This window comes from Chelonia mydas, chromosome 4 (genome assembly GCF_015237465.2).
Source record: "Chelonia mydas isolate rCheMyd1 chromosome 4, rCheMyd1.pri.v2, whole genome shotgun sequence".
NCBI lineage: Eukaryota > Metazoa > Chordata > Testudines > Cheloniidae > Chelonia > Chelonia mydas.
The window spans coordinates 123,600,812-123,617,236 of record NC_057852.1 but is presented as its reverse complement, the minus strand read 5'-3'; the positions used below and the strand labels follow the sequence as shown (position 1 = coordinate 123,617,236).

Below are 16,425 nucleotides of genomic sequence, written 5' to 3'. Positions count from 1 at the left end.
ATAGGGTAAAAGCACACAAAAGACCAGATTTCATGGTCCGTGACGCGTTTTTCAGGGCCGTGAATTTGGCAGGGCCCTATCAACTATTGCTCAAAACCAACTGAGACCAACATTTACATATGTGTATGCGACAGTGGAGTGTGGACCAGCAGTGTTATGAAGGAGAGTTTCCACTTCCAGTGGTGTCACTTGCAATTGATCATCAGAAGTGAATTCATTTTTTATTGCTTTCACAAAAACAGTGCTTGTTTATTGCATTGGCATAAGACAAGGAGGATAGATTGGGAGAAAAAGAAACTATGTCACATACTCCTATTCCCAAAAGTAACATAATAGGCATATGACTAAGGTATTATTCTTGGGCCTCACTTTGTGGCTCTATAATATGGGTTGTGGCTAGTAATTGTGTGCCTTGTCCAGCAGACTGGTAACTATGTTCCATTATGATGTATTAAAGCTTTTAGGATAGCTTGGTAGCGTTTTAAAAGACTAGAAAAATAATTGTCATGTTTACAGTTACTTACGTATGGTTTATCAACCTCAGAGACACACAACTGAGACAAGCACGGTCTCCCAAGTTACCTGAAAAAAAACAACAACAATAAAACAAATAATAGATTGAAATTTAGGAAGACAATTCACCCATAATGTTAATAATGAACTAAATTATTTTAAAAGGCCAATTGTTACTTCAGAAATGACTCTCGTCAGGTACAGAACATTAGGCCAAAATGTAGGTTGTTTAAAGGTTATACAACACTGTTAATTTTTCTTCATTTTAACTTTTGGAAGTGTGTCTAGATCTGAAGAGTCCCTTCTCATGTGCAACTTCAGACCTGGAGCAATGTGCAACGCATGAAAACTAGCCAAATCTAGGCCAAGAGAAAGGAAAAAAGAAGATTCATGCTCCTCGTTGCCAGGGCATTAAAAACCACCCATATAAATATAATTGGGATATTTGAGAAGGGAACATCTGCAGCTTAAAGTACTTAGCACTGCCCCTTTAGAAAACCTTAACCAGGATTACCTGTTTAGGAAGCAAGAAAAGCATCCATTTGGATAAGAGCTGTAGACAAACAATTTTCCCCTACTGTAAAACCAGTAATAAGAATGATAGGATTACTTTTAAAATTTACAAAAAGGTTTCAGAGAAGCAGCCATGTTAGTCTGTATCCGCAAAAAGAAAAGGAGTACTTGTGGCACCTTAGTCTCTTAGTCTGTGTTCACCTATGCAAATTGGTGAGGACTTTTATCAAGCCTTCCCCAGGAAAGGGGGTGTAGGGCTTGGTGGGATTTTGGGGGGGAAAGACGTTTCCAAGTGGGCTCTCTCCTGGTTATATTTGTTAGACACTTGGTGGTGGCAGCAATAAAGTCCAGGGAAGATAAAATAGTTCGCATCTTGGGGAAGTTTTAACCTAAGCTGGTAAAAATAAGCTTAGGGGGTTTTTCATGCAGGTCCCCTCATCTGTACCCTAGAGTTCAGAGCAGGGAAGGAACCTGGACATGAAACCTTATAAAATTTACACACCCTAAAAAAGGCTTCAGATACAGAAGAACTTACATACTATGTCTTTGTTTTTAAAATTCAACTGAAAAATGTCTATCATGAAAATAATAACTCCAAAAGTGTAAGTCTGTGGTACTTAAAGCCTTCATCTTTACTGGAAGAATACTTAAGATTCTAAGAAGCACTTAAACTACTTACTTGCTGAATGAACAAGATGAACTAAGATTAAAGTGGATCGAAGATAAAACAAAACTGTTATAAATGGATTTCTGTCATGAAACAATGGGTTAACAACAGAGGTATGTTCCAGCTGAAAGAGCACATGAAACAATAATAAAATAAATCAGCAGGGAGGAAGAATTTAGTCAGAAAACTGTGACTGATAATTAAGAATCATTTAACAACAGCTTACAAGAAGCCATAACCCCACAATTGAGGAAGAAGGGTCCGCTGGTTTAAAGGGAAAGTGAAAACAGCTGTAAAAAATTAATATATAACCAAATAAAAGAAAGGGAGGCTAAAATAGGGAAAGAAGTAGTTAAAAATTATTTAGACCAGTTAGATGTCTTCAAGTCACCAGGGTCTGATGAAATACTTCCTAGAATACTCAAGAAGCTGACTGAAGATAACTGAGCCATTAGCTATTATCTTCAAAAAGTCATGGAAGACGGGAGAGATTCCAGAGGACTGCGAAAGGGCAAATATAGTGCCAATACATAAAAAGGGAAATAAGAGCAAACCAGGGAATTACAAACCAGTCAGCTTAACATCAGTACCCGGAGAAATAATGGAACAAATAATTAAGCAATCAATTTGCAAACACCTAGAAGATAAGGTGATAAGTAACAGCATGGATTTGTCAAGAACAAATTATGTCAAACCAACCTGATAACTTTCTTTGACAGGGTAACAAGCCTTGGGGGGGGGGGGGGGGGGGAGAGAAGGGGTAGATGTGGTATATCTTGACTTTAATAAGGCTTAGGCAATGTCTACACTTGCCATTTAAAGTGGAAAAGGCCCTTTTTTGAGCAAAAACTGTGGGAGCGTCCACACTTGCCAATGACTTTTTACAGGGTATCCTGGGTCCCAGCTCAGCCTCCTCTCCCTAAACACTGACCAGCTCCAGTAGCTAAGTGTTAGAGGGCTTTCCCTCCACCTTCACACTTCCCTGGTTCTTGTCACGCAGACAGCAAGCAGCAAAAGACCAGAAGTCCAAAGTGCAAACAATGCGATGTTTATTGGGGTTAGTTTCCAAGTAAGCATATTCCATAGCCCTTCGCATCAGTCAGGCTTACCTCTATGTGCCAATAGAGTCTGTTCCCCAGTGTTCTGTTCCCAGCTGTGATGCCACAGAGCATTTGCGGCATCACAACTGGGAAGGGGGACACGGAGTAGAGCCTGCCTGTGTCCCTGTTCCCCTTTTAAATCAGCTGGTCCAGATAACTTTCATCTAAGTTTTAAAAGATCTGGCAGAGGAGCTTGCTGGACTGTTGATTTTGAATAAATCTTGGAGCACTTCAGAAGTTCCAGAAGACGGGAAGAAAGTTAATGATCTGCCAGATTTGAAAAAGGGTAAACAGGATGACCTGAGTAATTATAGGCCTGTCAGCCTGACATCAATCCATGCTGTTGATACAGGACTTGATTAATAAAGAACTAAAGGAGGGTAATTTAATTAATGCAATTCAACATGGGTTTATAAAAAACAGATCATGTCAAACTAATTTTTTTAAATGAATTTACAATTTTAGTTGATAAATGTAACAGTGTTGATGTAATATACTTTTAGGCGTCTGTAAGGTATTTGACTTGGCATCACACATTTTGATTAAAAAATTAGAATATAAAATTAATCTGGCACACATTAAATGGATTAAAAACTGGCTAACTAATAGGCCTCAAAATGTAACTGTGAACATGTAATCATCGAGTGGGTGTGTTTCCAGTGAAAACCTGCAGGGATCAGTTTGTGGCCACATACTATTTAACACCTTTATCAATGACCTAGAATAGAAAATCATCACTGAAAGCTTGCAGATGACACAAAAAATGAGCGAATGGTAAATAAAGAGGACAGGTCATTGATTCAGAGTGATCTGGATCACTTGGTAAACTACGCATAAGCAAACAAAATGCATTTTAATACAGCTAAATGGAAATGTATACATCTAGGAACAAAGAATGCAGATGAGGGACTCTACACTGGAAAGCAGTGACTCTGAAAAAGATTTGAGGGTCCTGGTGGATAATCAGCTGAACATGAGCTCCCAATGTGATGCTGTGGCCAACAGAGCTAACAAGATCCTTTCATGCATAAATAGGGGAATTACTGAGTAGGAGTAGGCAGGTTACTTTACCTTTGATGGGCACTGATGTAACTGATGTCAGAATACTGTGTCCAAGGCTGGTGCCCGCAACTCAAGAAAGAGGTTGATATATTGGAGAGTGTTCAGAGAATGATTAAGGATTAGCAAACCTGTTTTATAGCGATGAACTCAGGCAGCTCAAGCTTAACAAAGAGAAGGTAAAGGGGTGACCTGATTACAGTCTATAATCATCTATATGGGGGATAAATATTTACTAATGGGTTCTTCAATCAAGCAGAGCAAGGTATAACATGACCCAAAGGCTGGAAGCTGAAGCTGGACATATTCATTCTGGAAATAAGATGTAATTTGTTAACAGTGAGAGTAATTAACCATTGGAACAATTTGCCAAGGCTCATAGTAGATTCCCCATCACTAACAATTTTAAATCAAGACTGGATGTTTCTCTAAAAGATCTGCTCTAGGATTTATTTTGAGGAAGTTCTATGGACTGTGTTATATAGGAGGTCAGATTAGATGATCACAATGGCCCCTTCCTGGCCTTAATCTATGAGTGTATATGGCACCTACAGAATACCTGAAGAGTTTTTAAGTTATGCCAAACTGTGTTATTAAAGCAATTTTTACATCAAAACTCATCCAACATGAAATATTCTAATCAGTTAGCATTGTGAGAAAATATTGTTATGCCATAGAAACTAGCGGTATGCCCATTTACCCTTTTGTAACTTAGTTTACAGATTAAACATATTTCCTATATTCTGAAGATTTAGAATGCTGTAGGAAGGACTGAATGGCACAAAGTAATGGTAATAAAATCCAACCTTTTGTCCATGTCAACAAGTTCAAATTCAGCCCAAATCTATCTTAGTTTTTATATCACGTCCTTTACTTCAGTATCTGGCAAAGACCAGTAACTATAAGAGACCACTATATCAGATGGCTGTTGTTGGCCAGTATGCCACATTAAAGAAAGCGTCCATCACAAGTGGCAGCTTTACTGGCAACTTCAGCAAAGGTCATGAATTGAATTGGCAAAGCCATTTAACCTTCATTCACGGTGACTGATTCCTCCAGCTCAAGATTGAAGGTCATTGGTAAAGCATTGCAAGAAATCTTGCACTACTGTTGTATGTCCTGTGGCTAGAATACTGAAGCTTCCACAGCTATCAAGCTAGCCCCTTTCACAAATACTAAAACCAAAACTAACCCATGGGTGGGAAAACTACGGCTCGCAGGCTGCGTCCAACCTGTCAAGCCTTTTAGTTCAGCCCTCGAGCTACCACTGGGGAGCAGGGTCAGGCGCTTGCCCCGCTCCAGCACTCCAGCCGGGGAGCAGGGTCGGGGGATTGTCACATGGCTCCCGGAAGCAGTGGCATGTCCCTGCTCCAGCTCCTAGGCGTAGGGGCAGCCAGGGGGCTCTCCGCACACTGCCCCCGCCCCAAGCGCCATCCCTCACAGCTCCCATTGGCCAGGACCTGCGGCCAATGGGAGCTGCAGAAGCAGCGCCTGCGGATCGGACAGCATGCAGAGCCACATGGCCGGTGTCGCGCCTCCACGTAGGAGCTGGAGGGTGACATACCATTGCTGCTGGGATCTGTGGGTGTGGCACCTGCAGATGGGGCAGCGTGCAGAGCCACTTGGCCACGCTTCCGTGTAGGAGGGACATGCCGCTGCTTCTGGGAGCTGCTTGAACTAAGTGCTGCCTGGAGCCTGCACCCCTGAGCCCCCTACCCCCAACTCCTTGCCTCAGCCCAGAGCCCCCTCCCACCCTCTGAACCTCTCGGTCCCAGCCCAGAGCACCCTCCTGCACCCCAAAGTGCCCATCCCCAGCCCCACCCTGGAGCCCACATCCCCAGCTGGAGCTCTCTCACACACACCCCTGCGCCCCAGCCTGGAGCCCCCTCCCACACCTGAACTTCTCATTTCTGGCCCCACCCCAGAGCCCACATGCCCAACCAGAGCCCTCACCCCCTCCTGCACCCAACCTTCAATTTTGTGAGCATTCACGGCCCACCATACAATTTTTATACCCAGATGTAGCCCTCGGACCAAAAAGTTTGCCCACCCCCCAGAACTAACCTGTCACAAGTTATTGACTGTTTCACAAACATTTGGATTCCTCATTTGGGAAACCTCAGTCAGTTGCCAAATTCTTAGAACAAAATAAGCACATCAGATTTCATTGTACTCAATTTTAAGGCTGATTTGCTACTTGCAAGAAGTCAGTTAGGTTTTTATTTACTTTCAGGATATGTAGCTTAGACAAAGAACCCACTTTATTTGAAGAAAAGAAGGCCCTGAAAACTAAAGCCAACGGCACTTTAACTCAAAGGCCAAATACAGCGGATGACAAGGCAGAGCAGGAACTAAGTAGTTTATACAAAGGAAAAAACTTCTGGGAGGTTCCAGCCACAAGAGCTAGCGATAAAGCAAAGCACTGATGACTCGCCAGCCCAGGAGCACCCCAAGGCTTCAGCGAAGAGAAATAAAGGAGCCACGGGCCCAGGAGACGCGTGGAGGGAGGACGCCGCCCCGGGCCACTGACAGGAGCTCCCCGCCGCTAGAGATCAAGAGGCAGGATGAGATCACCAAGCGCGGGCGCCCAACACGCGTCACCCACGTGAGGTCAGGGCTGCTCAGATGACACCCGGTGATCTCTGGAAGCAGGGAAGGGAGGCAGCCTCGCCCCGCGCCCCACGCTCCCCCCCGCCCCGCAATCACTGTCCCCTGAACGGTCAGGCCCGTAGCCAGCTCCCCCAGCCGCAGGGCCCCGCCAGGCCCAGCCGCAGGGCCCCGCCAGGCCCAGTGCCCCTCGCCCCAGGGCCTAGGCTGGGGACTCGGGAGCCGGCGGCTCGAGTCCCACAGACGCTGGCGAGCCGGAGCCCAGGGCTGCGGCGCCTGCCCAGCCCCGGCCCGAGCCTTACCCCACTTGGGCTCCCTGCGCAGCGGCCTGGGGAGGCAGCAGACCCGCCGGCTGCAGCTCTTCAGCAGCATGGACGCCATCTTCTCTCGCGCGCCGGTGGCTGAGGTGACGCTAAGGTTAACGTCAGGTTCCCGGCCTGGCCATGTCCCTGAATCCTGCGGCGCCTCAACGCGGAAACAGAACCGCCGCCCGCGAGGTGACCGACTGCCGGCGATATTTGCATAAACCCGCCCCCTGCTGCTCCCATTGGACTACGGATCCCAGTGTCGCATTGCAAGCTGGGAACTCAAGAGCAGCTCGGAAATGAATAACGTTGCAGGCTGGGAACTGTAGTTTTAGTTGTGCGTCTGTGGTGGGGAGGGGGAAAGAAGCAAGGATGCAGGTGGGGAGGGGATTCAGGCAGGTGATGGCATAACAGTAGCCTTAGAGTCAGTGGATGGGGAGTAAACTGGGAGGAGTGGTAGATAGGCTGGAGGGCAGGGATAGGATACAGAGGGACCTAGACAAATTGGAGGATTGGGCCAAAAGAAACCTGATGAGGTTCAGTAAGGATAAGTGCAGGGTCCTGCACTTAGGATGGAAGAACCCAATGCTCGGCTACAGACTAGGGACCAAATAGCTAGGCAGCAGTTCTGCGGAAAAGGACCTAGGGGTTACAGTGGACGAGAAGCTGGATATGAGTCAGCAGTGTGCCCTTGTTGCCAAGAAGGCCAATGGCATTTTGGGATGTGTAAGTAGGGGCATAGCGAGCAGATCGAGGGACGTGATCGTTCCCCTCTATTCGACATTGGTGAGGCCTCCTCTGGAGTACTGTGTCCAGTTTTGGGCCCCACACTACAAGAAGGACGTGGATAAATTGGAGAGAGTCCAGCGAAGGGCAACAAAAATGATTAGGGGTCTGGAACACATGACTTATGAGGAGAGGCTGAGGGAACCGGGATTGTTTAGTCTGCGGAAGAGAAGAATGAGGGGGGATTTGATAGCTGCTTTCAACTACCTGAGAGGTGGTTCCAGAGAGGATGGTTCTAGACTATTCTCAGTGGTAGAAGAGGACAGGACAAGGAGTAATGGTCTCAAGTTGCAGTGGGGGAGGTTTAGGTTGGATATTAGGAAAAAAATTTTCACTAGGAGGGTGGTGAAACACTGGAATGCGTTACCTAGGGAGGTGGTAGAATCTCCTTCCTTGGAAGTTTTTAAGGTCAGGCTTGACAAAGCCCTGGCTGGGATGATTTGATTGGGGATTGGTCCTGCTTTGAGCAGGGGGTTGGACTAGATGACCTCCTGAGGTCCCTTCCAACCCTGAGAGTCTATGATTCTATGGATACTGATGCCTGCCGTGGGAATGGGATCCTACCCTTTTGTAATCTAATCCATCTCAAGTGACCCCAGCTGATTAGTATCGTTGCGTTGTGTTAGAAGGAAATGTGTTCTTTAGCACAAATGGGGCAAATCAAGCCATTTAGATCCCTCAATCTTGAAGGAAACCTGACAGAGCCCTTTTCAGGGGCTTGTGATGAGTTTGGTCACAGAGATCGACTTAGGACTGTCACCTGATGTGCTGAAATGACCTCTGAGCCCGTTTTCCCTGCCAGCTTGGGACTCCAGAACCCTGCTTTGTTGAGGCAGAGATGCTAGCCTGCTGCAAGACAGACTCAGGTTCTGGGCCATGCCTCCAACGCTGCAGACTTTAAAAACAGTTCAGCAAGTTACCTGTCTCCGGCACCCAGACACCCAGCTCCCATTAGGATCCAAACCCCAACTAAATCCGTTTTACTCTGTATAAAGCTTATACAGGGTAAATTCGTAAATTGTTCGCCCTCCATGTCACTGATAGAGAGATATGCACAGCTGTTTGCTCCCCCAGGTATTAATCACTTTGTTGCCGGCACCCAGTGCCGAGAGGCAAAGCAACAGCAGGGGTTTGTTAACTGGTGTGCATCACCCAATAATCACAATGGGGTGGAGAAGCAGAAAAGTTTATTTGCAGCTGCAAACAAGGTACAGGGAGAATAGAATCTCAAATGCTGCACACAGAGCAGGAAGTTACACAGGCTTTTATACATCCTTTCTTCAGCATACTTATCCAATAGCAAACTGCCCTAAGTATCCATATAACCAGCCAATCCAGTTACCAGCTAGTTCCCTTGTTTTTTGTATCATTTGTTAAACTATACATAAAGCTGTTATTATTCAGCATTGTTCTTCCATATCTGCCCTGTTTGGCCTTGTTTAGTTTCAGGCAGTCTGACTCTGACATATTGTTGCAGATCCTCAGCATAACTGCTGTGAGTGCCTCCAGGCAGGGGGGCCAAGGACACTTGGGCCTAGTATGCATAGCTGCTGCGAGTGCCTCCAGGCGGGGGGGGAGGGGGCCCAAGGACACTTGGGCCTAGTGTGAGGGGGCTTCATCGACACTCGTGGTCTTCCATCCCCTCGAGTTACCTAGTGGCCATGCCCCAGTGTCCCCAACAATTTACTCACAAAAGTGATTTTATAAAGTATAAAAGGTAGGATTTAAGTGCTTTCAAGTAATAACAGAGAGAACAAAGTAAGTCACCAAGCAAAATAAAACAAAACACACAAGTCTAAGCCTAATACATTAAGAAACTGATTACAGGTATCAGAGTAGCAGCTGTGTTAGTCTGTATTCCCAAAAAGAAAACGAGTACTTGGGGCACCTTAGAGACTAACCAATTTATTTGAGCATAAGCTTTCGTGAGCTAAGCTCACTTCATCGGATGCATCAGGTAATATCTCACCCTCAGAGATGTTCCAATAAGCTTCTTTCTCAAGACTAGACTCCTTCCTAATCTGGGCCCAATCCTTTCCCGTGGTACAGTCTTTGTTAGAGCCAGCAGACATCTCAGGTGGTAAGCAGGGGTTTTCTCATGACCGGGAGCCTCTGTTGTCCTGCTCCACCCTCTTTTATAGCATCAGCACAAGGCGGAAATCTTTTGTCTGTGCTTCTCCCTATCCCCGCCTCATCAATGGAAAAGTACAAGGATTAAGATGGATTCCAGTATCATGTGACATGGTCACATGTCACTGTAAGACCCCTAGTCTCCATTCTTCCTGGGTTGGCCCACAGGTACATAAGAAGGTTTGCAGGTAAATAAACCATTTACAACCAATTGTCCGAGTCAATGGGAGCCATCAAGGTGCTAAACCACCTTTAATGGCCCACACTTTGCATAAATACAATAGGAACTCAGAGTTATACTTCATATTTCTAGCTTCAGATACAAGAATGATACATGCATACAAATAGGAGGAATATCTTCAGTAGTTTATAACCTTTGTTATGATACCTTACAAGAGACCTTTTGCATAAAGCATATTCCAGTTACATCATATTCACACTCATAAGCATATTTCCATAAAACGTATGGAGTGCAACGTCACAGGGCTCTAATCACCCTTATGAGGATCAGATAGTTTAGACACAATTGAGAAGATGATTTTTATTTTTGTATATGAAAACCTGTTTTTAAAAAAATCAGCAGCAGCTTTTCCGTGAATGCAGCAGCTCTGTAAGTAGACACTGGGCCTGATCCTTCTATGACCGACGTCAACATCAAAATTCCCACAGAGTTCAGTCAGAGGAGGATGGACTCTACAGTCAGTATAGTACATTAAATTGAGTTTTAAGTGTAAACTAGGCCATAGATATTGAGTTCAAGCAGAGTGTTAATAAAATACTGCTGAAGAACAAACACTGTACATTCAACAAAAGAAATATTCTCTAATGGAAATCATATTTGATGGCATGCACACACACCGATATGTAGTATATCACTGACTGCTGGTTACAGGTACCTTTTAGAGAAAAAGATGTTGAGTATTGATGCTAGTCCTATCTACTATCAGCAGTAGCTGGCTGCTTCCAGTAACTGCAACTGAGAGTTTTATCATTTTCCCCTAAGCAAGTGTAGTTACCTGCTATTACACTGCATACAATAGAGGGCATATTTCTCATAGTACTATACAGATAGATATTTAGAGAAAATGTACACAAATCATGTTATCAACAGTGTACTCTGTAGTAATATTGTTAAAGTTTAACACCTGCGACCATATAATTATTAAAATATCAGTTTGCTCCTGGCCTGCATTCCAATAATCTTTTACCACACAGTGAATAACTCTATAAAGACAGTATTAGCTGCCACACTTCATTTTGTATATCATGCAGACAGAAATAGGGAATAGCAGAAATCAAACTGTAAAATGTACAACTGAATCTGAGACTAGTTAAATATGAAACACTATTTATTTTAGGTTTGAATGACACTGAATACCTTATTTATTCTATATAGCATGGAAAAACAAAACTGTTGTATATTGTTAACAAGATGGCTGACATCCTCTTCCAGCAAGATGGCTGCCTCAGAACCAGACTCAGAAATGGTAATAAGATACGGTTTTTCAAAGCCTTGTATTTCACGGGTTATTCACAATGACAAATGCTTTTTCACCTATGAACATAGTTACTGCTGCTGTCCTGAACAAGAGAGGTGCTGTTTTTCCTTAAGTTTAATGGGAGACAAAATCTGCATTTTGACCCAAAATGTGATTGATGATATTAGCACAGTCCCTGAATATATATAGGAGGGGAAAATACTAATCTTTTTGAAGTTGCCTGTAACACTAGAGACTTTGCAAGTGTAGTAAATGAATGGTTAATATTTTTTAATTATTTTATATGTGTCTCTCTAAAATGAATCCTCACACGTTTTCCCTGCAGCTTTATTTTTCCACTCCAAAGAATATGGAAGGAAGCAGTATTTGGATTCAGCCAGTTCTAAAACAAATTATTTTCAAATTTAACTGTTCCTAAGGTAAAGTACTGTTTTCCCCAGTTGAATTTATATTATTAATTATTTGGTTTTAGAGCTGGTTGAAAAATTCCAAATTACAAAATTTGTTGTGAGAATTTTTTTTTTATTTATTTTTTATTTTTTTACCAGCTCTGTTTATTAGTGTAATGAATGATTTACAGACTTGTGAAAATATGGTCCCTGCTCTGCTGCAAACTAAATAGACAAAGATAGAGGGTTACAGAAAGGAACACGCAAGCCAAGGGATCAGACTGAGGGGGAGATACACTTCTTGGTAGGTTCACCCCTAATGGAAAAGTCCTGTAGAATTTAATAGCTTAGAAAAGAAACCAATAGGGTTACATAGAAACATAATGAAGTACTGTAGAAAGTACTCTAAAAAGCTACAGTCTGTAATAGTTTTCCATTACATTTATTGGATAGTTTAAAACAAAACATATAAAAAGTTTTAGTCTCTGTTACATTCTATGGGACTTTCTGATTAATAAATTTTAAGGTCAGAAGGGTCCGTTATCATCTAGCCTGCATAAGAGAGGCCTATGCAGAGGGGATTAAGATTTATTGGGGCCTTGGGTACAAAGAATATTTGGATCCCTGGAACTGGGCGGGGCGGGGGGGAGAGGAGTCATGGCCATCCCACTTTTTAACATGAACGTAGTAGCCTCGGGCAGGTGCAGAGTGGTGGTGTCAAAGGCTGCACTTCTCGGTGGGGGAGCTGTTAAGGTGATCAGCTCCCCTGCCATGAAATTCAGCTTCTACTGACAGCACCAACCTCTTCCAGGTGGGGGGCTGAGGAGGGACTTAGCCCACCCTCACCATGGTGTCATGACCCCTCCTCTTCTTCCCCCTGAGGCCCCGACCCCTGGCCGAGCTGGAGCTGGACCATGGTAAGAGCTGCCCTGGGGGCAGGTGGTGGGCCAGGGCTCCCCACAGCAGCCCTGGGTGACTTTTACCACAGCCTGGCTCCAGCTTCTGGGGAGGAGGAGCAGGGGGAAGGGCCCCAATTCCGGCACTGGTAGCCCTCTCACTTCTACACAGTTTCCTGTGCTCCAGTGGGGTCCCCCAAATTGGCATAGGCCCCGTGTGTCCATGTGTTAATATGCAACTGGGCCTATGAATTTCAGCCGATAGCTTCTGCATCAAACCCATTACTTCTGATTGAATTATAGGATGTCTTTTAGAAAGATATGTCGTGATTTAAAGACTGCAAGCAATGGAGAATCTATCACAATCTACATAAATTGTTCTAATCGCTAAACTGTTAAAATTTATAATTACACTTTAATTATAAAACAGTATCTTTAAAAAACCATTTCTGCTCCTTCCTTCTGAATCTGCATTCCTTCACTAATCAGAGTTAGTGATGTTTTTCTCATTCCCCTATTTTTGTTATCCTGTTTCTTTCTATATGGCTAACAACTAAAAAAAACAAATTAAACGTGACAGGTAATAATGGCTCCTTTTACAAAGCTGTTTATAACAGTTTATGGGAAGTCCGGACAAAAGGAAATAGGCATTTGAAGAATAGTGTGCTGTGCAGGCAGCCAGCTTTTGACAACTGATACCAAACAGTGCACCGTTGATTACTTAGGCCCCAGATCCACTAATACTTATTCATGTGAGTAGCCTTACTAACATGGAGTTGTTTCATTAACTTCAGTAGGGTTTCTCCGTGTGAGTAAAGGTATTCTCATGCATAAATGCTTGCAGAATCGAGCCAATAATTTGTGTACAGCAATCTCTCTAAATATCTGCTTATTACTATGAAATATAGCCTATTACTGTATATAAAGGAAGGAACTCTGCTTATTGTGAAAATTCAGCGCAGAGACAGAGAGAGATTGTTTCAAAATAGCAATAATTCATTTTAAACATTTGCGAAGTCCCCCAGGGGTAATATTGGCTTCAAAAGTAATAGTGTTTTCCCCTTATAAAAATGCCCAGTGACTGTTGGCCACATGTGGGGCATAAATTCAAGTTCATTCTTCCTTTAAAGAAAAACAGCCTCCAATATGTGGAGACAACGAGTATGAGAGTTCACAGATAAGAAGCATTTGTCCATAAGAATAACCTACTAAATGCATGGGTTTAAAACAAACAAACAAAACTTAATAATAGGCATTTTGGAGCCTAGTTTCTAAGGCAACCATCTTGTTGGAAAGGGTTATTGGTCAGCCATCTTGTTGAAAAATGATGTCATCTGTGACACTAGCATTACGTGAGCCTGATGGAAGAGAACTGTAAACAGTTCTTTCCAACCTGGTTTAAAAATAATAAAAATGACTACAATATTTAAACAAAACTGCTGTTCATATTTCATATTAGACCTTGGTGTTTTCGTCTGACTTCTGTTAAAGCAAACTAGGAATTGTCCAAAACAAAATACAAAACAAAGCAAACAAACTATGATGCTTGAAATGACCTAATGGGAATCCAAATTGATACTTCACTGATACATGAACAGAGCCCAGTGATGCAACAACTAAACAGTAAGTTCTCACTCTTACCTCTAGTGGGAAGTATTGTCAACTCTTGTGATTTTTTTTCCCCATAAGTGATGGGATTTCAGAGTGTGTGGGAACTCATCTCACAATGACATGAGAAGCTTCAGCCCCCTTGTGAAGTTCCGCCCAGCCTGAAGCCGTCAGAGTCTCTCGCCTCTGCTTGCTTTTCCCACACGAGGAGAAAGGGCAGGAGGAAGCAAAGAGTTCAGTACAACTCTGCTCCCCTCTCCCCACCTGTGAGAAACACTTGTGAGATGGTACCTTTGCTCCTCCCCTGCAGCACCCAGCCTGGAAAGGGACAGAGAGGGTGTGAAGAGCCCCTGGAGATGCTCCCCCAAGCTTGGAAAAGGGGAGCCGGGACCCAGCTGCAGCCCCCCCAATCCCAGGCTTAGGATAGGAGGTGAAAAAGCCCAGGGGAAGCAGAGGTCAGGTAGGGGAGAAAGGCTGAACTGGGGAGTGGACTGGTGGGGCTGAATTAAGGTGGGATGAGGGCTGAAGTGAGCGGGGCGGGGTTGAGGGAGGGGCTAAGCTGAGCAGGGTTGGTGGGGACTGAACTAAGTGGGGTGGGGGATGGAAGGGCTGAACTAAGGGTGTGGGGGGGCGTCAATGGGGTCAGGGTATGAACTGAGAGGAGCTGAACTCATGGGGGGACAGATGTGTGGAGTCTGGGGGACAGGATTAATTGCTGGGCAGGTGGTGAGAGCGCCTGCAACAGGGACCATCATCACTTTCCCCAATATATTTGGGAGAGTGGGTGACACTAATTCTCACACACAAGCGCGGCAGAGTTCACAAATTAAAGGACAGACCAAAAAAACCACACAATTACAGTCATTAGCCCAAAAAATCATGAGGGTTTTTTTTTGGAGGGGTGGTGGTTTCTGACTCATGATTTTTGATCTCTTGATGTTGGCAATACTGAGTGAGCATGTGCATGGGCCAGATGAAAGCACAGCACATGCTTATCCCAAGGGACAACATTAGACTGCATTAAACAAGATCTGACTTAAATGGAAAGCTAACACTGAGTATGTACACACAGCTTCCCAGGTTTGTGGGGGGACAGGTCATCACGGAGAGGAAGCAGAACTATGAAGGAGCTGCTCACTGTGGTATTATCCCCTGGAAAATACACATTATTTGAAGCAGATTTTCCATGGGAAAATAATGCTGTTAACTCTCTATCCACAGCTGCTATCTATTCCTGCCCCCTTCACCATCCAACCAACCCAAAAGGTGTAGTGTGTAACCATGGACTGGGAAGCCAAATCTGGTTAGCTCCTCAAGGAATCTGTATTGGTGGAACTGGATTTCCCAGGGGATCTCAAGGCATCTCCACAATCAGAGGAGGAAATCCCCTCCCCCATCCGTGTGGCTATAAACCCTTCCCCTGAGGAGGTTTACTGAGCTGAGCTTCCTAAGTAGTTTTTCCCCATAGCTGTTATTTCCTTGGGATGGGCAGATTGCCATGTATGTTGATCGCTGTGTATCCTGTAAATCTGTCTACAGCACTATGCTTGTATGCATGGAATAACTTTACAAGCTACATTGCAGTGCAGGGATGTAAAAGTATTTAAAAGTAGCATTAAGCTTTAAGGCTGCATGATCTGTTTCCATGGAAATATCCAGGTTGTCTCCTTGAATTAGTTTAACTATATAGGATTAACCTTATCTTTATTCACCACCATCCAGAAAAGTACAGTAGAAGTGCAGGAAGGTGTACTAAGTTAACACTTAAAATGGGGCAAAGAAATGACTGATGTTTTTAAAAGAATGATTTTTCATTCAGATCACATCTACAGTTTTTGGAGGAGATTCCCAGAATACAGAGGCAGCTTGCTTGTAAATATTAAAGGCAAAAGTTCAAGTTATACCTGGGTTGTAGAATTACTCTCCATATACAGCCATGCTGTGAATGGCAGCGGACTCACTTAGGCCTTGTCTGTGCCAAGCAAAATTATCTGGGTATATCAGCTAAGCAGGCGCTGACCACAGTTTAGCTGAAAGTCTAGATGAGGATAAACTGTGTCCTTGACCACTTTAGAGATTGTGAGCAAAACCTGCTGGTTTCCATGCTGATAGACATAAACAGTAAACAATCACTCATCACATAAGCACACTGATTTGTTAAAGTGCCAAACTGCAACATTTTTTAAAAAGTTTATATAGATTTGACCTGAATCTGCACATAGAGCAGCTGAGTGTTGTCAGTACTGACATCTTACAAATGAGCAGGGAAAGAGAATATAATTGAGAGGGTATAAACATGCATGCTGTTAAAATCCTTTCAAACTGGGGGGGGGGGGGGGGGAATATGTTCATG

The 16,425-nt window shown here is 43.9% G+C and overlaps 1 protein-coding gene across 2 annotated transcripts in view; it reads right to left on the bottom strand.

Moving 5' to 3' along the window:
• Nucleotides 1-7,014, bottom strand: part of LETM1 (leucine zipper and EF-hand containing transmembrane protein 1) — a 69,314-nt gene extending 62,300 nt beyond the window's left edge. Inside the window, exons 1-2 of one of the 2 annotated variants that reach the window (XM_007055970.4) lie at nt 6,762-7,014; nt 525-582 (exon numbers count right to left, since the gene is read on the bottom strand). In XM_007055970.4, coding sequence (XP_007056032.2) covers nt 525-582; nt 6,762-6,840 — 137 coding nt within the window. In that variant the 5' untranslated portion in view covers nt 6,841-7,014. The remainder of the gene's footprint in view (nt 1-524; nt 583-6,761) is intronic. The other variant, XM_007055971.4, reaches the window with a different exon arrangement.
• Nucleotides 7,015-16,425: the final 9,411 nt, after the last annotated feature.